At 45.3% G+C, this 19569-nt stretch overlaps 1 protein-coding gene across 2 annotated transcripts in view; it reads right to left on the bottom strand.

Moving 5' to 3' along the window:
- Nucleotides 1-13270, bottom strand: part of snx7 (sorting nexin 7) — a 92379-nt gene extending 79109 nt beyond the window's left edge. For both annotated transcript variants that reach the window (XM_061713672.1, XM_061713673.1), the window contains exon 1: nucleotides 13104-13270. In XM_061713672.1, coding sequence (XP_061569656.1) covers nucleotides 13104-13187 — 84 coding nt within the window. In that variant the 5' untranslated portion in view covers nucleotides 13188-13270. The remainder of the gene's footprint in view (nucleotides 1-13103) is intronic.
- Nucleotides 13271-19569: the final 6299 nt, after the last annotated feature.

The raw sequence follows: 19569 nt of genomic DNA, 5'->3' as shown, positions 1-19569 counted from the left end.
TTTGTCGTTTAAACCATATGTCAATCAGGTTTGTAAAATAGCCTTTTTCCATCTCCGTAATATTGCAAAGATTAGGAAAATCCTCTCGCAGAGTGATGCAGAAAAACTAGTTCATGCGTTTGTATCTTCTAGACTAGATTACTGTAATGTGTTGTTAGCAGGATGTCCAAGTAATTTGCTGAATAGGCTCCAGCTGATCCAGAATGCAGCAGCACGAGTGCTGACAGGAATCAGCAGGAGAGACCACGTCTCTCCAGTGTTAGCATCGCTCCATTGGTTACCCGTAAAATTCAGAATCCAATTTAAAATGTTATTACTTGCGTATAAAGCCCAAAACGGCTTAGCTCCGCATTATTTGCAAGACCTGATAGTGCCTTATGTTCCTGTCAGAGCTCTCCGTTCTCAGAGTACAGGTTTACTCGTAGTTCCTAGAGTATCCAAATGTAGATTTGGAGGGCGGGCGTTCTGCTATCAGGCACCACTACTATGGAACCAACTTCCAATCTGGGTTAAGGAGGCTGACACCACCTCCACCTTTAAAACTAAACTTAAAACCTTTCTGTTTAGTAAAGCCTATAGTTAGTGTTTAGTAAACCTCTAACTGGTGTTGGTAAATCTCTAGGTAGTGTAAACTTTAGTGTGTCAGAGTCGCTCCTGTAGTTTCTTGTGCTGGCCCCCCCTTCTCCTCCCTTTTCTCTCTTTTGTCCATGTTGCAGCATCCTTTGCCGGACACCGGAACCTGCAGCGTGGGAGTGAGGGGGGCAGGGTAACAGCCCGGGCAGGCGGGGGAGAAGGTTTGTCCGTCAAGACTCCTCTCCTTGGCCCTGCCCCTTTTCAACCCTTCCCCGACCCTGCACCCCAACCTGGGACTTGATGATTGGGCCGGAGCTTCGGGAGCTGCGTGCTGGCCTGCGGTCCCCACCCCTGGTCATCCCGCTGCTGCTTCCACCTGCCTGCTGTGCTGTTGCCGTCCCTGACCCACCAGTCTGGCCCTCGGCAGGAGGGTCCCCCCTTACGAGCCTGGTCCTGCTCAAGGTTTCTTCCCTCCTAAAGGGGAGTTTTTTCTTGCCACTGTTTGGCTTAAGGTTTTTCTCCCACTAGGGGAGTTTTTACCTGCCATTGTTTATGTAATAACTGCTCGGGGGTCATGTTCTGGGTATGGGTCTCTGGAAGCGTCTAGAGACAACTCTGTTGTATTAGACGCTATATAAATAAAATTGAATTGAAATTGAATTGAATTCTGCTCCTCACCTGCAGAACAAACTCCCTGTAGACCTGAGGTCTGCTCAAAAGCCACTTTTGCACTAGTATCGGCTGAGCCCGGCTCGGCTTGGCGCGGTACGGCACGGTTCCACACGTGTGTTTTCGCACTGCCAGGGGAGAAGCGGGCAGGTTGGGGTGAAGCTGCTGTGACGTACTCGATTGCGCAACACCTTTGTTCATGTCGGCGCTGATCAGAAATCAGCTGGAGCCGGGAGCGGCTGAGAAAAAAACAGCCCGTCTACATCGCTTTTTTAATTTTTTCTCGACAGCCACCAGGTTTATGAACATCTGCACCTCAGAGTTGGATCACCAAACAGACGTTTTGCGCTTTATAATAAAATCGCTGCGAGCCGCGAGTCCCCTCCATGGATGTATTCCCCTCGCGCTGACTCCCGCTTCCTGATTCAAACGTCTGACGGCCCCGCCCCCCGACCAATCGGTGGCGAGGAGGTGGTGACGTCAGAAATAGTCCCTGCTCAGCCCGCTTTCAGAACCTCACTGAAATGGTTACAGGAAAAAGTATCGACTTGGAGCGGCTCTACTCGTCTTTACTCGTCTCAGCCCTAGTGCGAAAGCGCAAAACGGGTAGAACCGAGCTAAGGTGGTACTAATGCAAAAGCGCCAAAACTGTCAGCTCCTTCAAATCAGGCCTAAAAACATTAGTGTTTACTGAAGCTACTCTTAAATTAAATACTTACCTGCTGTACTCTACTGCCCTTACTTTTTAACAACTTGTGCTTTTTATTATTTTACCTCTTTTCTTATTTTATTTCATTTTATTTGTTATTTACCGTTTCATTTTGTCTTGCTGCTTTTAATGTTGATGTAAAGCACTTTGAATTACTTTGTGTTGAATTGTGCTGTAAAAATAAACTAGCCTTGCCTATAAAAACAGGAACAACCTGTTTTAGAGAGTTTTTATCCTGTAGCTGAAACAAAACTCAATCTACTCAAAAACAAACTGTAACTGATATGAGGGATTGTTTGCATTACTTTTAATTATTTATTGGTTTTAATCAGTTATTTGTTTTATTTTGTGTCGTGTGAAAGTGTTTTATATACTATAGTATTTATCTGTTCATTTTTTAGCACTGACCGATGGCGTCCCTCCGCTAGGGGTCCGCTCGCCAGCAGCGCCATCTAGCGTCCATCTCAGAGTTTACCACGGACATTCGGCATGTCGCGGGTAAAACAAACCTGGTGGCCGATTGCCTGTCACGCGCGCTTGTGTGCCCTGTAAACCTGGGAGTTGATTTTTCTGCTATGGCTGCTGACCAGGCTGATGACCAGGACATCGCGACTCTTAGGTCTGCTGGTACCGGTCTCAGACTAGAGAACTTGGCGGTGGAGGTCGGAGGTCCAGCTCTTCTCTGCGACATCTCCACTGGTCGGCCCCGTCCGGTGGTCCCAGTTTCCTGGCGCCGGCGGGTTTTCGATTCCGTACACTCCCTCTCACACCCTGGCATCCGGGCGTCAGTGAAACTGGTTGGGGCCAAGTTCGTCTGGCCCGGCCTCCGCAGGGAGGTTAAGGAGTGGGCAGCTGCATGTGTAGCATGCCAGCGGGCTAAAGTTCACCAGCACACAAAGGCGCCCCTGGAACCGTTCCCCATTCCAGCCAGGCGGTTTGACCATGTCCACATCGACCTGCTGGGCCCTCTTCCTCCATCGCAGGGTTACACGCACCTCCTCACCATGGTGGACCGTACCACCAGGTGGCCCGAGGCAGTGCCCCTTTCCTCTACAGGGTCAAAAGATGTGGCGCGTGCTTTCCTGGGTGCCTGGGTCTCACGTTTTGGTGTCCTGTCTGACATCACGTCTGACAGAGGCCCCCAGTTTATTTCAGAACTTTGGTCGTCGTTGGCAGAAGCTTTGGGAGTGCAGGTACACCGTACTACTGCATACCACCCACAAGCTAATGGCCTTTGTGAATGTTTTCACAGGTCCCTCAAAGCAGCACTGCGTGCTGCGCTCTCGGATGGTAACTGGGTGGACCGCTTATCGTGGGTCATGCTCGGTTTGCGCACGGCCCCAAAGGAAGATTTAAATGCGTCGCCCGCAGAGCTCGTGTTCGGTCAGCCACTTCGTGTGCCTGGAGAATTTTTGCCTGAAAGCTCGGCTCCGCAAATTCACCCAGCAAGCGGTCCCTTCGCATCAAATAGTTTTTTGACCCCGGGGCCTATTCACCACTGTTTTCCGCGAACATTCATTCCATCGGAGCTCAAGTCGGCTCAGTTTGTCTTCGTGCGGCATGATGCTCATCGTTCTCCTCTACGGCCTCCATACAACGGCCCCTTTAGAGTCCTCGAGAGAGGCCCTAAGGTTTTTTTTGCTAGACCTAGGTGGCCGCAAAGAGCACGTGGCACTAGATAGGCTTAAACCCGCACACACTATAGCGGATGAAGCTGTGGTCCCGGCCCAGGTCCCCCGTCGTGGACGCCCTCCGCTGAGACCTCCTGTCGATGCTGCAAAGGATGGACGTTCTAATTTACCACCGAAGACTGTTGTTTTTTCTCCGCAACGTCCTGCTCACACTGATGCTCCTGTGGTGGTACAGGAAGGACGGCGCAGCCGTTATGGTCGGTTGATTAAGCCACCAGTGAGGGACTGATGGGCCCTTCCAAGGACAACCTTCTGGGTGTTCTGGGGGGGGCTGTGTGGCGGACACAATAACGGACCTCGCACCCATCAGGACTGTATGGAAGGGGGCGTGGTCACGTTTATTGGTTGCTTAGCAACGTGTGTTTGTTTACTGTTGTCAACTGGCAGTTGTCAACTGACAGTTCTTCTAGTCAGTTGGATTCCGCTGTCACGGAATAAAGACGTGTTTTACCAACCTCTGGAGTCGAGCCTCATCCTGCCACACCCTAAACATATATTTTCATTACCTCACTTTCAAACAATAGAGACAACATGTGGGAGTCTTTTTCTGTCATAAGGGTAACATTTCTGATTAACCCCCCCCCCCAGCAATTTATCTGTGGCTAGATTATAAGGATATGCGTGTATGGGGAAAAAATTACGCAATGACAAAAAAACGTGCATTTTTTCGTCGTAAAATTATGAAACGGATAATTCAAAAATAAAATAAAAAATAAAATAAAAAATATATACTTTTACTTCGTTACTTAAGACACCTCATTACTCGTTACAAATTAAAATAATCAAATAATTATATTTTGCAAGAAAGATGTTGGTGTTGTATTCTACACCACATTTCATTCACCTGAAAGTAAAATGAAAAAAACAAGGGTGTAAGTGGCCGTGAGTTGTGTTAATTGAGCACTGTCGCTTTAAATTTCCCGTGCCTTGTAACTCCCGCGTGCACGCTTCAAGTCAAGCTCAGAGAAAGACGACACCTCGAAAAAGATAGAAGCAAGAAAGAAAGCTTATAATAATTTATCTTTAACATCTTCTCTCCACTGTTAATGAGTGTTTAATTTTGTTTCACCCCACTCATTTTTTGGTTAACAGTGTTATTGTGTGCCTTTTTGTGACGTTTTTGGAGATAGAATTATCTGCAATTTTAATTTAAAAGAAGACTGTTTTTTGTTTGTGAAGCCAGCAAAGTTCATGGCTAACTAGCTTTTTGCAACAGTATTGGTGGCAGCTTTCCAAGGATTCCCCTTAGCACCCTTGATCAGCGGAGCGAGGTACGATTCATTTGTATATTGTATTGATTTGTATAGTATTTCATATATTCTGTCATTTGTATTGCCTGCTAATATGCAGTTGTTGTTTATAGAGTGTGCCTGTTGTGGGCTAATTTACCTGTGTCATTTTGTGTCACAGTTTTCACGGTGTTCGACGTCTTTGGTGCTATGCACAAATCTTCAAATAAAGTACACCCGTCTGGAAACACTCCAAGCCTGTTCCTTCAAAATCTTGGGTTGCTACAGTGAAAACTCGTCGCGTGTGGAGTGGTGAAAGTCCTCCCTTTCCTGGTAGAACACCGCCATCTACTGGTCATCAGAATTCATTCTTCGAGCAACACTCAGGCAAGATCAGTCCATGTAGTTTAATGGACAATAATAGACTGTTTGGACTGTTTGGACTTGAAATACAGTACATTAATTTATTGGACTGTGGTTACCTTCATATAAGCAATGTATTGCTCATGTTTTGATGATTTGATTTAATTCTAAATCTGAAATTGCATTATTAAGGATAAAAAAGGGTAATTTCATTTCACATGATTGAACCACTGAACCTGCTAGTGTGAATCATCTGTAGAGTAACTGTTTGTGTGTTAACCTATGTATGTTGAATGTAATCATTTAGTGCTCGTTTGATATTAAGAGTTTGCTGAGTTATAAACAAGTATAATTTAGTACAATCAAACAGCTACAAAAAACTTCAACAAAATGTCACTTAGTGGTGAGGAAATGGATAACACACAACAGGAAGAACAAATTGATAGCACACAACAGGACGAGTCAAATAGGCCTACACGTGTTAAAACCTTTACAGAGAAGGGTCAAGAGTTACATGACAAGAAGGCCATAAAACACAAAAAAGACTTTATAAAGGCTTATGACTCCTGGAAAGAGACTGCAAGGCGGGTCAGAACAGCTCTAAAATCATTCTGTTCTCAAGAAGAACTAGAAAATTACAAAGAAGAAATCCAAACTAATTACAATGTAATTAGTGAATGCTACGAGCACATTCAGCGTAATCATCTAGCCACCCCAGACATAGTCTCCAGGATGGACGTCTCTATTGCAATAACTGAAGAGGTCTGTGAAATGGTACAGAAGAGGCTAGAAACTGTAGAGAATCCATTTAACGATAACCTCGAGAAGGCAAGAGTGAGGTTAGTGCTAAACAAAAATGAGTATGGGTCTGTCTTCGGAGAAACGGATACAGATACTGTACTCTCAGTGTCCAGAGAGTCTGACCACTCAAGAACCTCAAGCAAACACGTAGACGCAGAAGCTGAACTAGCAGCGAAAGAAGAAAGGGCTAAAGCAGTGTACGAGATCCAGGCTCAGGAAGAGGCTCTCAAAAGAGCAGAGTTGGAGATGCTTGAAGAAAAGAAAAGGCTAGAAGTACTACAGGCAAAAACAGAAGTGAGGATAGCAGCGGCTAGAGTAAAAGTATACCAAAGCGTTGAAAATGATAACAAAGACTGGGTCAAAGGGACTGATTATCAAACTGAACTCAAAAGCCAGCTGAACCCACACTCAAAACCCTTCGAGCCCCCTCGAACACCAGCAAAAACGTACCAGCCTTCTCCAGCTAAAATGTTCCAGCGTCCACAAACGCATACTTCTGCGCCAATATCTCAAGAGAAAGATAGCCTAACCCAAGCACTCATAGCTTCACTCAGTATAAATCGTCTGCCTGCCCCCGAGCCACCAAAGTTCTCAGGTGAGCCCCTGAAGTATATAGACTGGAAGATGTCTTTCATGGCAGTGATAGACCGCCAGCCTCTACCAGCTCACGAGAAAATGTTTTATTTAAAAAACTATCTGAGTGGAGATGCACGCAAAGCTGTAGAGGGATTTTTCTACAGAAATTCAGAAGAAGCCTATCAGGGAGCTTTGAAGGTCCTCGAAGAGCGATATGGACACCCCTTCATCGTGCAGAAGGCTATCAGGGACAAGCTATCGAAATGGCCCAAAGTCAGTACAAGTGATCCTGCTGCACTCAGGGAGTTTGCTGATTTCCTGCAAGGATGCGTTGAAACAATGCCTCATGTGAAAGGATTGAACATCCTGGACGACTGTGAAGAGAACCATAAGCTGCTGAAAAAACTTCCAGACTGGATTGTCCGGAAATGGAGCAGAGTCATCACACACAGTCTAGATGAATCCGGAGAATACCCAAGCTTCTCATACTTCACCGCATTCATCCAAACAGAAGCGAGGATTGCCTGTAATCCAATCACCTCCCCATTTCTGATAAAATCGACGGACGACAGACAACCCAAGAGAGCTCGAGCGCTTCATACAAACACTGAAAGGAACAACTCCACTGAAGAGGTAAAGGAAACGTCAAACCTCAGACCAAGGCCACCTTGTCTAACCTGCAAAGATGAAACGCACGGCGTTGCAAAATGTCCCATCTTTGCAGCGAAATCGATGGAAGACAAAAAGGGCTTCATACGTGAAAATAACCTCTGTTTCGGATGCCTGAGAAAGGGACACAGCAGCAAGGACTGCAAAAAACGACATACTTGTGGCACGTGTAACCGACGTCATCCGACCTGCCTCCATGAAGAGAGAAACAACCGGCCTGCGGAAGCACCAGAGAAAAAGCCCACTTCCACAGGCGGCAGCAGTATGCAGGAGGAAATCAAGATCACGTCTAATGCAATTATGCAACGCACCTCTGCCACATCAAGCATTGTTCCTGTTTTCATATCATCTGCAACAGAGCCCCAGAAAGAAATTCTAACGTATGCGCTTCTGGACACACAGAGCGACTCGACATTCATCTTGGACGACCTACTTGAAGAGCTAAACGTAAAGACCAAAGCAGTACAGCTGAAGCTTAGTACCATGACAGCTGTTGATACTGTAATATCGAGCAAAAGTGTTGCTGGTCTACAAGTCCGAGGACTACAGTCTGATAAACAAATCCAGCTGCGTCAAGCGTACACCCGTGACTTCATCCCGGTCGACAGATCCTACATTCCGACTTCAAAGACAGCTTTGCAGTGGCCTCATCTCAAGCACCTCGCAAAGAAACTTCCACCACTGAAAGACTGCGAAGTGGGACTGTTGATTGGAAGCAACTGCCCGTTGGCATTAGCACCCTTAGAGGTCGTCACAGGGAGTGGAAACGATCCATTCGCTCAGAGAACTGAACTCGGCTGGAGCATTGTCGGATCATCAAACCCACACCTGGATCGCCAGGGAAACCAGAGTTTCGTCCATCGAGTTGCAGTAAAAGAGATGCCAGCACCGTCAGCCATTGACGTGTTGAAGATGTTGGAGTCGGACTTTAACGAGAGGAAGTATGCAGACAAAGACAAGTATGTGTCACAAGATGATGTTCGCTTCATCCAGCTGCTGAGTGACAACATTATTCAAAGGGAAGATGGACACTACGAAATGCCCCTCCCCTTCAAGAGCACAGATCCTCCTCCTCTGCCAAACAATAAGAAGTTGGCAGAAATCCGACTGCAGTACCTGAAGAAAAAGCTAAAAAATAACAAGCAGTATTATGATCAGTACAATTCCTTCATGGAGGAAATGCTCAAGAAAGGTGATGCAGAGCGAGCCCTTGAAACAGGAGAAAAGCAGACTGAATGGTACATACCACACCATGGTGTGTTCCACCCCAAGAAGCCAGAGAAGCTAAGGGTCGTCTTCGACTGTTCAGCAAAGTTTCGTGGAGTCTCATTGAATGACATGTTGCTCACGGGACCTGACCTGATCAATCCCCTCCTCGGAGTACTCTGTCGCTTCAGGAAGGAACCCGTAGCCATCATCTGTGACATCGAGAAAATGTTTCATCAGTTTTATGTGTCACCTGAACTACGGGACTACTTACGGTTTCTCTGGTGGGAGGGTGGAGACTTGGAAAAGGAGCCTCAAGAGTATCGCATGGCTGTCCACCTATTTGGTGCCGCTTCGTCTCCTGGATGTGCCAACTTCGGCCTAAAGTACCTGGCTCACCAACACGAAGATGATTATCCAACAGCATCAGCCTTCATCAAAAAGAACTTCTACGTTGACGATGGGCTCATCAGCGTCCCAACCGTAGAAGAAGCCAAAGAGCTGATCGCTGATGCACAAGAGTTGTGCAAGAGAGGAGGTCTGCGTCTCCACAAGTTCAATTCTAATGACAGAAAGGTTCTGGACTCTGTGGACGCAACAGAAAGAGCAGTGACATCCGAACCCCTCAACGTCGATCTACATGCTGCACCAGCAGAACGTGCGCTCGGAATTCAATGGTCACTCGAAAATGACAACTTCAACTTTGATGTCAACCTACAGATGAAATCCTCCACGCGCCGCGGGATCCTATCAGTCATCGCTTCCCTGTACGATCCAGTTGGATTTGTGGCACCATTCATCCTAACGGGAAAATGCATACTTCAGGAGCTCTGTCGCAGAGGCATCGCATGGGATGACCCACTTCCTGAAGACTTAAGCCCACGGTGGGAGAAATGGAAAGAGGGTCTCCAAAGGCTGAAGGAAGTTTCCATACCAAGATGTTACCAACCACGAGACTTTGGTAAAACTGTTAGGAGGGAACTCCATCACTTTTCGGACGCAAGCAACCAGGGTTATGGCTCCTGTTCATATCTGAGAAGCAAGAATGAAGATGGCAAAGTCTACTGCAGTCTCGTGATGGCAAAAGCCAGAGTTGCACCCACAAAACTTACCAGCATTCCAAGACTCGAACTCTCAGCAGCGGTGGTCGCTGCGAGATCAAGTGTCATGCTAAGAAACGAGCTTGAGATGAAGATTGATGGAGAGTTTTTCTGGACTGACTCCCAAGTGGTCCTAGCTTACATCAGTAATGAAGCAAGACGGTTTCATGTTTTTGTTGCCAATCGTGTCCAAATGATCAGAGAATACACAAGCCCCAGCCAATGGCACTACATAGACACAACCAAAAACCCAGCTGACCACGCCTCAAGAGGCCTCCTCGCAACAGAAATCTCCTCAACGAACTGGTTAACGGGTCCAGAATTCCTGTGGAAATCGGAAATACATGCACCGTCTGACCTCCAACCAGAATTGCTCGTCGGTGATCCTGAAGTCAAGTCAATGCAGGCGTTTGCAACCAAAGTTGAACCTCCCCAACCAAACATACTTACCAACCTGAGTCGATTCTCCTCCTGGTCAAAACTCCTGAATGTCATCGCGAAAATCAAGAGACTGAAGTCCAAGCAAAAATGTCCCAGTGATCCTGTGACTCTGGAAGAACGTGAGACAGCAGCTGTAGTAGTGATCCAGCTCGTACAAGAAGAAGCGTTCTCCCAAGAAATGAAGACACTTCAGAAGGGAGAAAGTCTTCCAAACTCAAGTACTCTGTTTCGCCTGGATCCCATCCTAGAGGAGGGAATACTTCGCGTCGGCGGAAGACTGAAGCAGTCGTCCCTATGTCTACAAGTCAAGCATCCCGTGATTCTACCCAAAGAAGGACACATCACCAAGTTGATCCTGACTCATTACCATGACAAGATCTGTCACCAAGGTCGAAGTCAAACTGTAACAGAACTTCGAGCCAATGGGTTTTGGGTCCTCGGTGGAAGCAAATCAGTTGCTAAGTTGATTCACGGCTGTGTGAGATGCAGAAGACTTCGACGGCCATCAGAAGAACAGCGCATGGCTGAGCTTCCGAAGGAGCGCACAGAAGCCTCTGCTCCCTTCACCTACTGTGGCATTGATTGCTTCGGTCCATTCATCACCAAGAAAGCCCGTAAAGAGCAAAAGCGATATGGCTTAATCTTCACCTGCTTCTCCTCGCGAGCTGTGCACCTCGAGATGCTTGAGGATTTGTCCACGGATGCTTTTATTAACGCCCTAAGATGCTTCATCAGCCTCCGTGGAGCCGTTCGCCAACTCCATTGCGATCAAGGAACCAATTTCGTGGGAGCCAGTAACGAGTTCAAGAAAGCACTGAAACAACATGATGCTGAGACACTCGAGAGCTTCTTCGCAGAAAAGCAATGCGAGTTCGTCTTCAACGCTCCCTCCGCAAGTCACGCTGGCGGCGTCTGGGAGCGCCAGATCCGTACTGTTCGCAACGTCCTGAATGCCACACTTAGCCAGTGCTCAGGCAGACTTGATGATTCATCCCTAAGAACTCTGTTCTATGAAGCCATGGCCATTGTGAACAGCCGTCCGTTAACTGTCAACGGAGTGAACGATCCTACCTCACTCGAACCTCTAACGCCAAACCATTTCCTAATGATGAAGTCCAAGATTGCCCTCCCACCCCCTGGGAAGTTTGAAAAGGAGGATGTCTATGCAACAAAAAGGTGGCGAAGAGTCCAATACTTGGTCGAACAGTTCTGGAGCCGATGGAAAAGAGAGTATCTCATGAACATTTCCACACGGCAGAAGTGGCACTCGACTCGACGCAACCTTAAGGTGGATGACCTGGTCATCATAAAGGAAGACACCCCAAGAAACCAATGGCATCTTGGTCGAGTGGTTGGAACCACAGAAGAGAGTGATGGACTTGTGCGTCGTGTTAGAGTGTTAGTAGGAGACAAGACATTAGGAAAACAAAACCATTCAACTAAACCTTTGATCTTAGAAAGGCCCATTCAGAAACTAGTTCTCCTCCTTGAGAGTGAATGATAAGTTTGGTAGCCTATACCTTAAATCTTGCGTGAAGTACTTACCTGCAAATCACGTAGGCATAAGACTCATGTATACCTATTCAGTCAGGAAGATCCATGTCTTCATTCTGTATAACATGAGTGGTGGGAGTGTAAGTGGCCGTGAGTTGTGTTAATTGAGCACTGTCGCTTTAAATTTCCCGTGCCTTGTAACTCCCGCGTGCACGCTTCAAGTCAAGCTCAGAGAAAGACGACACCTCGAAAAAGATAGAAGCAAGAAAGAAAGCTTATAATAATTTATCTTTAACATCTTCTCTCCACTGTTAATGAGTGTTTAATTTTGTTTCACCCCACTCATTTTTTGGTTAACAGTGTTATTGTGTGCCTTTTTGTGACGTTTTTGGAGATAGAATTATCTGCAATTTTAATTTAAAAGAAGACTGTTTTTTGTTTGTGAAGCCAGCAAAGTTCATGGCTAACTAGCTTTTTGCAACAGTATTGGTGGCAGCTTTCCAAGGATTCCCCTTAGCACCCTTGATCAGCGGAGCGAGGTACGATTCATTTGTATATTGTATTGATTTGTATAGTATTTCATATATTCTGTCATTTGTATTGCCTGCTAATATGCAGTTGTTGTTTATAGAGTGTGCCTGTTGTGGGCTAATTTACCTGTGTCATTTTGTGTCACAGTTTTCACGGTGTTCGACGTCTTTGGTGCTATGCACAAATCTTCAAATAAAGTACACCCGTCTGGAAACACTCCAAGCCTGTTCCTTCAAAATCTTGGGTTGCTACAAAGGGAAGGATCATTTTTGGTTGTGTTGCTTCTTTTCATGCGTACTATAAAATACTTGTACTTTTACTTTTGATACTTGAGTATATTTTTTCACAAGATACTTTTGATACTTAAGTACATTTAATGTGAGCTACTTTAAGACTTTTACTCAAATAATTTTCTTATGGGTGACTTTAACCTTTACCAAAGTCTTTTTCAGTTATGGTATTTCTACTTTTACTTAGTTACTTTTTTCAAGTACTTTACACTCCTCTGGAGGTAACGACACGAAAGGATTAATGCAACCTTAAAATAAGCAACGAATAACAACTACTACAATTCAACTACTTATTGTAACTTGCAATTTATGTTCTTGAAAGCAGTGTAAAAAAAATCTAATTTACAGATTTAAGTGTTGAATTTGTTCGTTGAAGTAAATCGAACTGAAAGGCATTCGTAACAACAATAAAATTAAAATAAATGGGCAGAAAACGTATCAAATATAAAAATATATAATAAGAACTGCAGACATGAACTACATTTTAATTTCTACAAAGATTTGAGTTTGAATATCGTTAGTATTTCAACTAAAAACTACAGGAGTTCGGACCCATTAATCAGTACTAGAGTTGCTTCCTTCTTTAACTTCAAGACGGACAATACAGAAGAACTTACACTCTTCACTTTTGGAAGAAAACCGAACTTTTGTTTGACTTAAACGTCGGCAGATATCGCAGTTAAAGCAGTTAAAGCAGTTATGACCAAACAGCGCAGCTGTTAAACGCGTCGCGTCCAGACTTTCGCCTCATTTGTCTTTACCTTACTGAAAACCTCCAGGTCTTCGTCCTCGTCTAAATCCAACATTTGCTCCGAGATTTCCGCAGGTTCTGTCTGTTCACTCATTTCACTCCCAACTTTTGAAATGAAGTAACTCAATAGTAAACCTGCTAAACTTGCAGCACTTCTTTGCAGCAGGAGTCCAAAGCTACCGACAACAGCAACTTCCTCCTCCGCTTTTCAAAATAAAAGCAATATTGTACAAGCGTTTGGTTTGCAATGGCTAATCCAATAATACATTTGTCATCTAAAAATGATTGATATTTATAACATGAAGTTGACATCATGAATTACACAAATGAAATACCCTGATCCTAAGTCTGTAGAGGTGTCTGCAGGATTTCTGTAAGATTTCCTTTTACATTGAATGTTATCATATTGTTTAGAGTGGCATTCCTACTATAGAGGCCACATTAAGTCATAGCAGAGCTCTAATTTCAGTTGGTATGATGCATTTTATGTTGGAGGGTTGCGCTAAATAGGCCATACAACAAAAAAGTGACAATAGGCTTTTTGACCTAACTGACAACTTGATTAGTTTAAAAAAGAGTGTGTAGTGATTTATATAACATTTCAATTCAAGCTATTGCTAAGATAATCAGAATAGTGGCTGTAGTAATAAATTACAGTAGTTTTAGAATTAAATGAAGCTTCTTTTTTTTCTTAATTGTAATGTGGTAAAGATGTGGTAAAGATGTGGTAAAAATACTTTTATTTGATGTAAACATAAGCGCACTTCCGGGCTGGTGTCGGTGCCGCTGCGAGCTTGACAGCAGCTGCAGCTGAGACGCGGAAGCGTCAGACGGGAGGAACCGCTCCCTCGTGACCGAGCTGGGAGGAACAAGAGTGGACTGTATTCCAATGATGAGCTGTCTCCCGCAGTAGTAACAAGAATGAAAATGCGTAAAAAAAACACTGTAAATGGGCAAAGTAGTAGAGTTTTCCAAAAAACTGAGTTGACCTCATTAAACCTACTTGGCCTACTTCCACTCTACTTAGGAAATTATGTTTTTCAAAAAAGCACTGGGAGTCATAACCTTCGCTCCCAGGACTTATATTTTTATTGTCTGTACCTAGGGTCCGCACTAAACTAGGTAGTAGGGCCTTCAGCTATGCTGCTCCTTATGCATGGAATGAGTTGCAGAAAATTTTAAAATTAAGAGATCTGGTCTCACTTGATGCTTTTAAAGTTCTCCTGAAAGACTTGGAAGCAAGTACATTTAGCTGTAGGTGCTTTGATTGTTGTTGATTTTGACTATTTTTGCGATCTGTTTACTGTTTTGTTAAAACTGTTTTAATTGTTCTTATGTTATTTGTTTTTGTAACCATGTTGCTGCCTGTCTTGGCCAGGACTCTCTTGTAAAAGAGATTATTAATCTCAACGAGACTCTCTCCTGGTTAAATAAAGGTTAAATAAAAAAAAAACAAAAAAAAACAGTGTACTAATTAAATAGTGCAATAGATGCGTTCAAATACCATGTTCACAAAACCCATGGGCCGACTAGAAGGTACAGACAGCTGCTTTGTGCTGTTTCGATAGTGAAATGCTGTCATTTATTTCAGCATATGTATCTGACTATATAGCTACTACTGCAGATCTGAAACAGCCAGGAGACACAGCTGATGTCAAGGCTGTCGGGCCGGGCATACACTGTGCGATTAACGGCTCGTTTTGAGCCGATTTTCCAGTCGTGCAACTTTTTTTTGATCGGGCCCGATTTTGACCCAATCGTTGCTCATGCAGTGTACATGGGGTAACGACGAGAGATTAACACCTCACAACGAGCTCCCGATCACAAATCGTGAGGTCGCAAGAAAATCAAGCGTGTTTGAAATCCTGGTCGCTCCTCGTGAAGGAGTCGCACAGTTGAAGCAGCTACGACTCGATTTGCCTCATCCTTTCGCAGAGAGCATGCGCAATATCTGATGTCACGTCAAAAAACTATTATTTGTAGTTTAAGTGTTGCAAATTCACATTACAAATCATGTTTTAATAGCAAAAAACGACCGCATTTCCACGTACGGTGCGGGTCGCCGCGTACCCTACGCCGTAGGCTCTGCGTTGGTGTAACTCGGAACCATAAATCAGCCTTTAGTGTGTGCGCTGTCTGCTGTTCGGAACAACTCTTTTTTCTCTTCTCATTTTGCTGGGACGCCGGGTCCCTCCGCCGAGACACAACTTTTGCTGTATGCGTTCTTTGTTGTGTCTAAAAATGATGCGCAGTGCCCGCCCAATCAGAAACGGTACAGATATTTTGGGATTTTTTTAATATATATATATATATATATATATATATACATATTTTATTTTATATATATATATATATATATATATATATATATATATATATATATATATATATATATATATATATATATATATTGATGGGGCAGTCTCAAACGATTTAAAATATCGCACAGTGTATGCCCAGCTACTGGTTGCTTCTGCTCACTCTGAAACAGGGGTGCTTCCTAGGGGGGGCCAGAGGGGGCCACTTCAATTATTGGGGTGGACATCAAAACTAAAAGCCATCATTACAGGATTGTATTAAACTGTTGTAGTATACAGGCTCAGAAATACTTTTTTTTTTACTTTCTAACTTGTCTGCATATATATTAATGGTTAATACCATGTTGGTAAAAACCCAAGGCATATATATATATATATATATATATATATATATATATATATATATATATATATATATGCATTTTTAATATATAATATATATCATATATATTTTAATATATCATATATTTATTTTATTAATACATATATATATAATTCTTTTTATTTTTTAGTATAGTGACGCCACTGCTTTGAAAGCTCATCTCACACTCAAACAGCACACTGCACCTCAATAAATATGATTTATTCTTGCATATTTGTCAGGGCAAGTCTACTTCCTCAGTCTAGTCAACACATAGCTGCCCAGTTAAACAATTAGTGCTGCTTTTGAATGCTCACATAACATTCACAAGACAAAGGATAAATGGAGCTTAAAAGAGGTAGGGGTGCACAGACAGAAGAGCAATTTCCATACGGCAGTGGTTCCCAAACTTTTTTTGCCAGGCCCCCCTTTTGTACGTAACAGAATTTTCAAGCCCCCCCCCCCCCCCCCCCGACTCCAACACAGACACACACATCTTTTGCATTCAAATGCGACTGCTATTTATTTTTTTCATACATTGAACATATGTGCGAAAAAACTGTCCATCTCTGTAAAAATAGATTTTCAACCTGACCAGCTCACAGAGATTGAAACAACAACAATAAAAACAGGAGCCAAAATCTGAACATTTGCTCTACAAAAATGACACCTTTAATCCCCACATCTTTTCAGTGATGTGAGTGGGCTTGCTTCATGTGTGCAACACAATTCTTTCTTTTTTTTCCTTTTTACTGTACAATACAGTATGCATTACTTTCAACATATTTTTGAAAAACAGCAGCAACAGCTAAACAAATAATCAAAATTTCAACAATTGCTCTGCAAAAATGTAATCTTTAATCCCCACACCTTTTCAGTGACTGGGTGGGCATGCTTCATGTTAAAGATCATCTCAAACCGGTTGCAGGTGAGAAATTGCCACATGCATCTTCCTTCCAGTAGCACCGGGTAGTTGTGGGGCCTTAAGCAGCAGGTCCCCGGTTAGATTCCCGCTGGCCAGACCATTACTTCATGTCATTCCCCTTCTCTTTTCCCCCTATTTCCTGTCTCTCTCTCACTGCACATATGTGTTGAGGCAAAATCTTAAAGAAATAAATAATCTTTAAAAAATATATATATATATTTTTTTTAATTAATCTACCTTCCAACCTCGCCGCGCCCCCCCTGCAATAGCGCCCCCCAGTTTGGGAACCACTGCCATACGGTGATGATAATCTTCATTTATTGCAGTGGGGTGCCCTGCAGGCATTAGTAGAAGCCTGTCTCTGAACTACCAGTGGAGCACCTACCAAAAGATGTCACTGTTGTACAAGCTATGATGTTGGTCAAAGGATGCTCTATATAATCCAGGCTTTAAACCTGGATTATGGTTCTGCGCTACACCAACGCAGAGCACACGCCGCTGTCGTGATGCTGTCGTGACGTTGTTGTGACACTGTCGTGACACTGTCGTGACGCTGTCGTGACGCTGTCGTGACGCTGTCGTGACGCTGTCGTGACGTTGTTGTGACACTGTCGTGACGTTGTCGTGACGCCGTCCTGACGCTGTCGTGACGCTGTCGTGACGTTGTTGTGACACTGTCGTGACGTTGTCGTGACGCCGTCCTGACGCTGTCGTGATGCTGTCGTGATGCTGTCGTGACGCTGTCGTGACACTGTCGTGACGCTCTAGTGATGCTGTCGTGACGCTGTCGTGACACTGTCGTGACGCTCTAGTGAAGCTGTCGTGACACCGTCGTGACACCGTCGTGACGCCGTCGTGACGCTGTCTTGACGCTGTCGTGACGTTGTCGTGACGCTGTCGTGACACTGTCGTGACGCTGTTGTGATACTGTCGTGACGTTGTCGTGACACTGTCGTGGCGCTGTCGTGACGTTGTCATGACACTGTCGTGACGCTGTCGTGACGTTGTCATGACACTGTCGTGACGCTGTTGTGACGTGGTTGTGACACTGTCGTGACGCCGTCGTGACGTTGTTGTGACACTGTCGTGACGTTGTGGTGACACTGTCGTGACACTGTCGTGACGTTGTCGTGACACTGTCGTGACGCTGTCGTGACGCTGTCGTGACGCTGTCGTGACGCTGTCGTGACGTTGTCATGACACTGTCGTGACGTTGTGGTGACACTGTCGTGACGCTGTTGTGACGTTGTCATGACGCTGTTGTGACGCTGTCGTGACGTTGTCGTGACGCTGTCGTGACGCCGTCGTGACGCCGTTGTGATGCCGCCGTGATGCCGTCGTGACACTGTTGTGACATTGTCGTGACACCGTCGTGACGCTGTCGTGACGCCGTCGTGACGCCGTTGTGACGCTGTCGTGACACCATCGTGACGCTGTTGTGACGCTGTTGTGACGTTGTCGTGACACCGTCGTGACGCTGTTGTGATGCCGTCCTGAGGTTCCTGAGGTTCTCCTGAGGTTCTCCTGAGGTTCCTGAGGTTCTCTTGAGGTTCCCCTGAGGTTCTCCTGAGGTTCTACCTGAGGTTCTCCTGAGGTTCTACCTGAGGTTCTCCTGAGGTTCCTGAGGTTCCCCTGAGGTTCCTTCTGAGGTTCTCCTGAGGTTCTCCTGAGGTTCCCCTGAGGTTCTCCTGAGGTTCTACCTGAGGTTCTCCTGAGGTTCTCCTGATGTTCCTGAGGTTCTCCTGAGGTTCTCCTGAGGTTCTACCTGAGGTTCTCCTGAGGTTCTCCTGATGTTCCTGAGGTTCTCCTGAGGTTCTCCTGAGGTTCTCCTGAGGTTCCCCTGAGGTTCTCCTGAGGTTCTCCTGATGTTCCTGAGGTTCTCCTGAGGTTCTCCTGAGGTTCTCCTGAGGTTCCCCTGAGGTTCTCCTGAGGTTCTCCTGAGGTTCTCCTGAGGTTCTCCTGATGTTCCTGAGGTTCTCCTGAGGTTCTCCTGAGGTTCTCCTGAGGTTCCCCTGAGGTTCTCCTGAGGTTCCCCTGAGGTTCTCCTGAGGTTCTCCTGATGTTCCTGAGGTTCTCCTGAGGTTCTCCTGAGGTTCTCCTGATGTTCCTGAGGTTCTCCTGAGGTTCTCCTGAGGTTCTCCTGAGGTTCCCCTGAGGTTCTCCTGAGGTTCCCCTGAGGTTCTCCTGAGGTTCTCCTGATGTTCCTGAGGTTCTCCTGAGGTTCTCCTGAGGTTCTCCTGAGGTTCCCCTGAGGTTCTCCTGAGGTTCTCCTGAGGTTCTCCTGATGTTCCTGAGGTTCTCCTGAGGTTCTCCTGAGGTTCTCCTGAGGTTCCCCTGAGGTTCTCCTGAGGTTCCCCTGAGGTTCTCCTGAGGTTCTCCTGATGTTCCTGAGGTTCTCCTGAGGTTCTCCTGAGGTTCTCCTGAGGTTCCCCTGAGGTTCTCCTGAGGTTCCCCTGAGGTTCTCCTGAGGTTCAGGTGTAATGTGCTCCCGCCCTCTGGTCCTCGTCAGCACGCGTGCGGCTGAATTCTGTAATAGTTGTAGGTTATGCATGTTCTTTTTGGGAAGACCAGAGAGCAGGGCGTTACAATAATCTAAACTACATGAGATAAAAGCATTAGCGCCTCCGTACTAGCCTGAGAGAGAAATGGGCGGACTTGCCCTAGTTGAGCTGTAGGAAGTTTGCTGCCATCCATGACTTGATGTCTAAAATACAGTTAAAAAGGGCATCAATTGGCCCAGTGTCATCAGGAGACACGGCCATGTACAGTTGCGTATCGTCAGCGTAACTATGGAAGCTGATGCCGTGTCTCCTGATGACGTCCCCAAGGGGCAGCATGTACAGATTAAAAAGAGTTGGACCTAAAATTGACC

This window comes from Cololabis saira, chromosome 22 (assembly GCF_033807715.1).
Source record: "Cololabis saira isolate AMF1-May2022 chromosome 22, fColSai1.1, whole genome shotgun sequence".
Classification (NCBI taxonomy): Eukaryota; Metazoa; Chordata; class Actinopteri; order Beloniformes; family Belonidae; genus Cololabis; species Cololabis saira.
The sequence above is the reverse complement of the archived record's forward strand: the minus strand, read 5'-3'. Positions and strand labels throughout refer to the sequence as shown.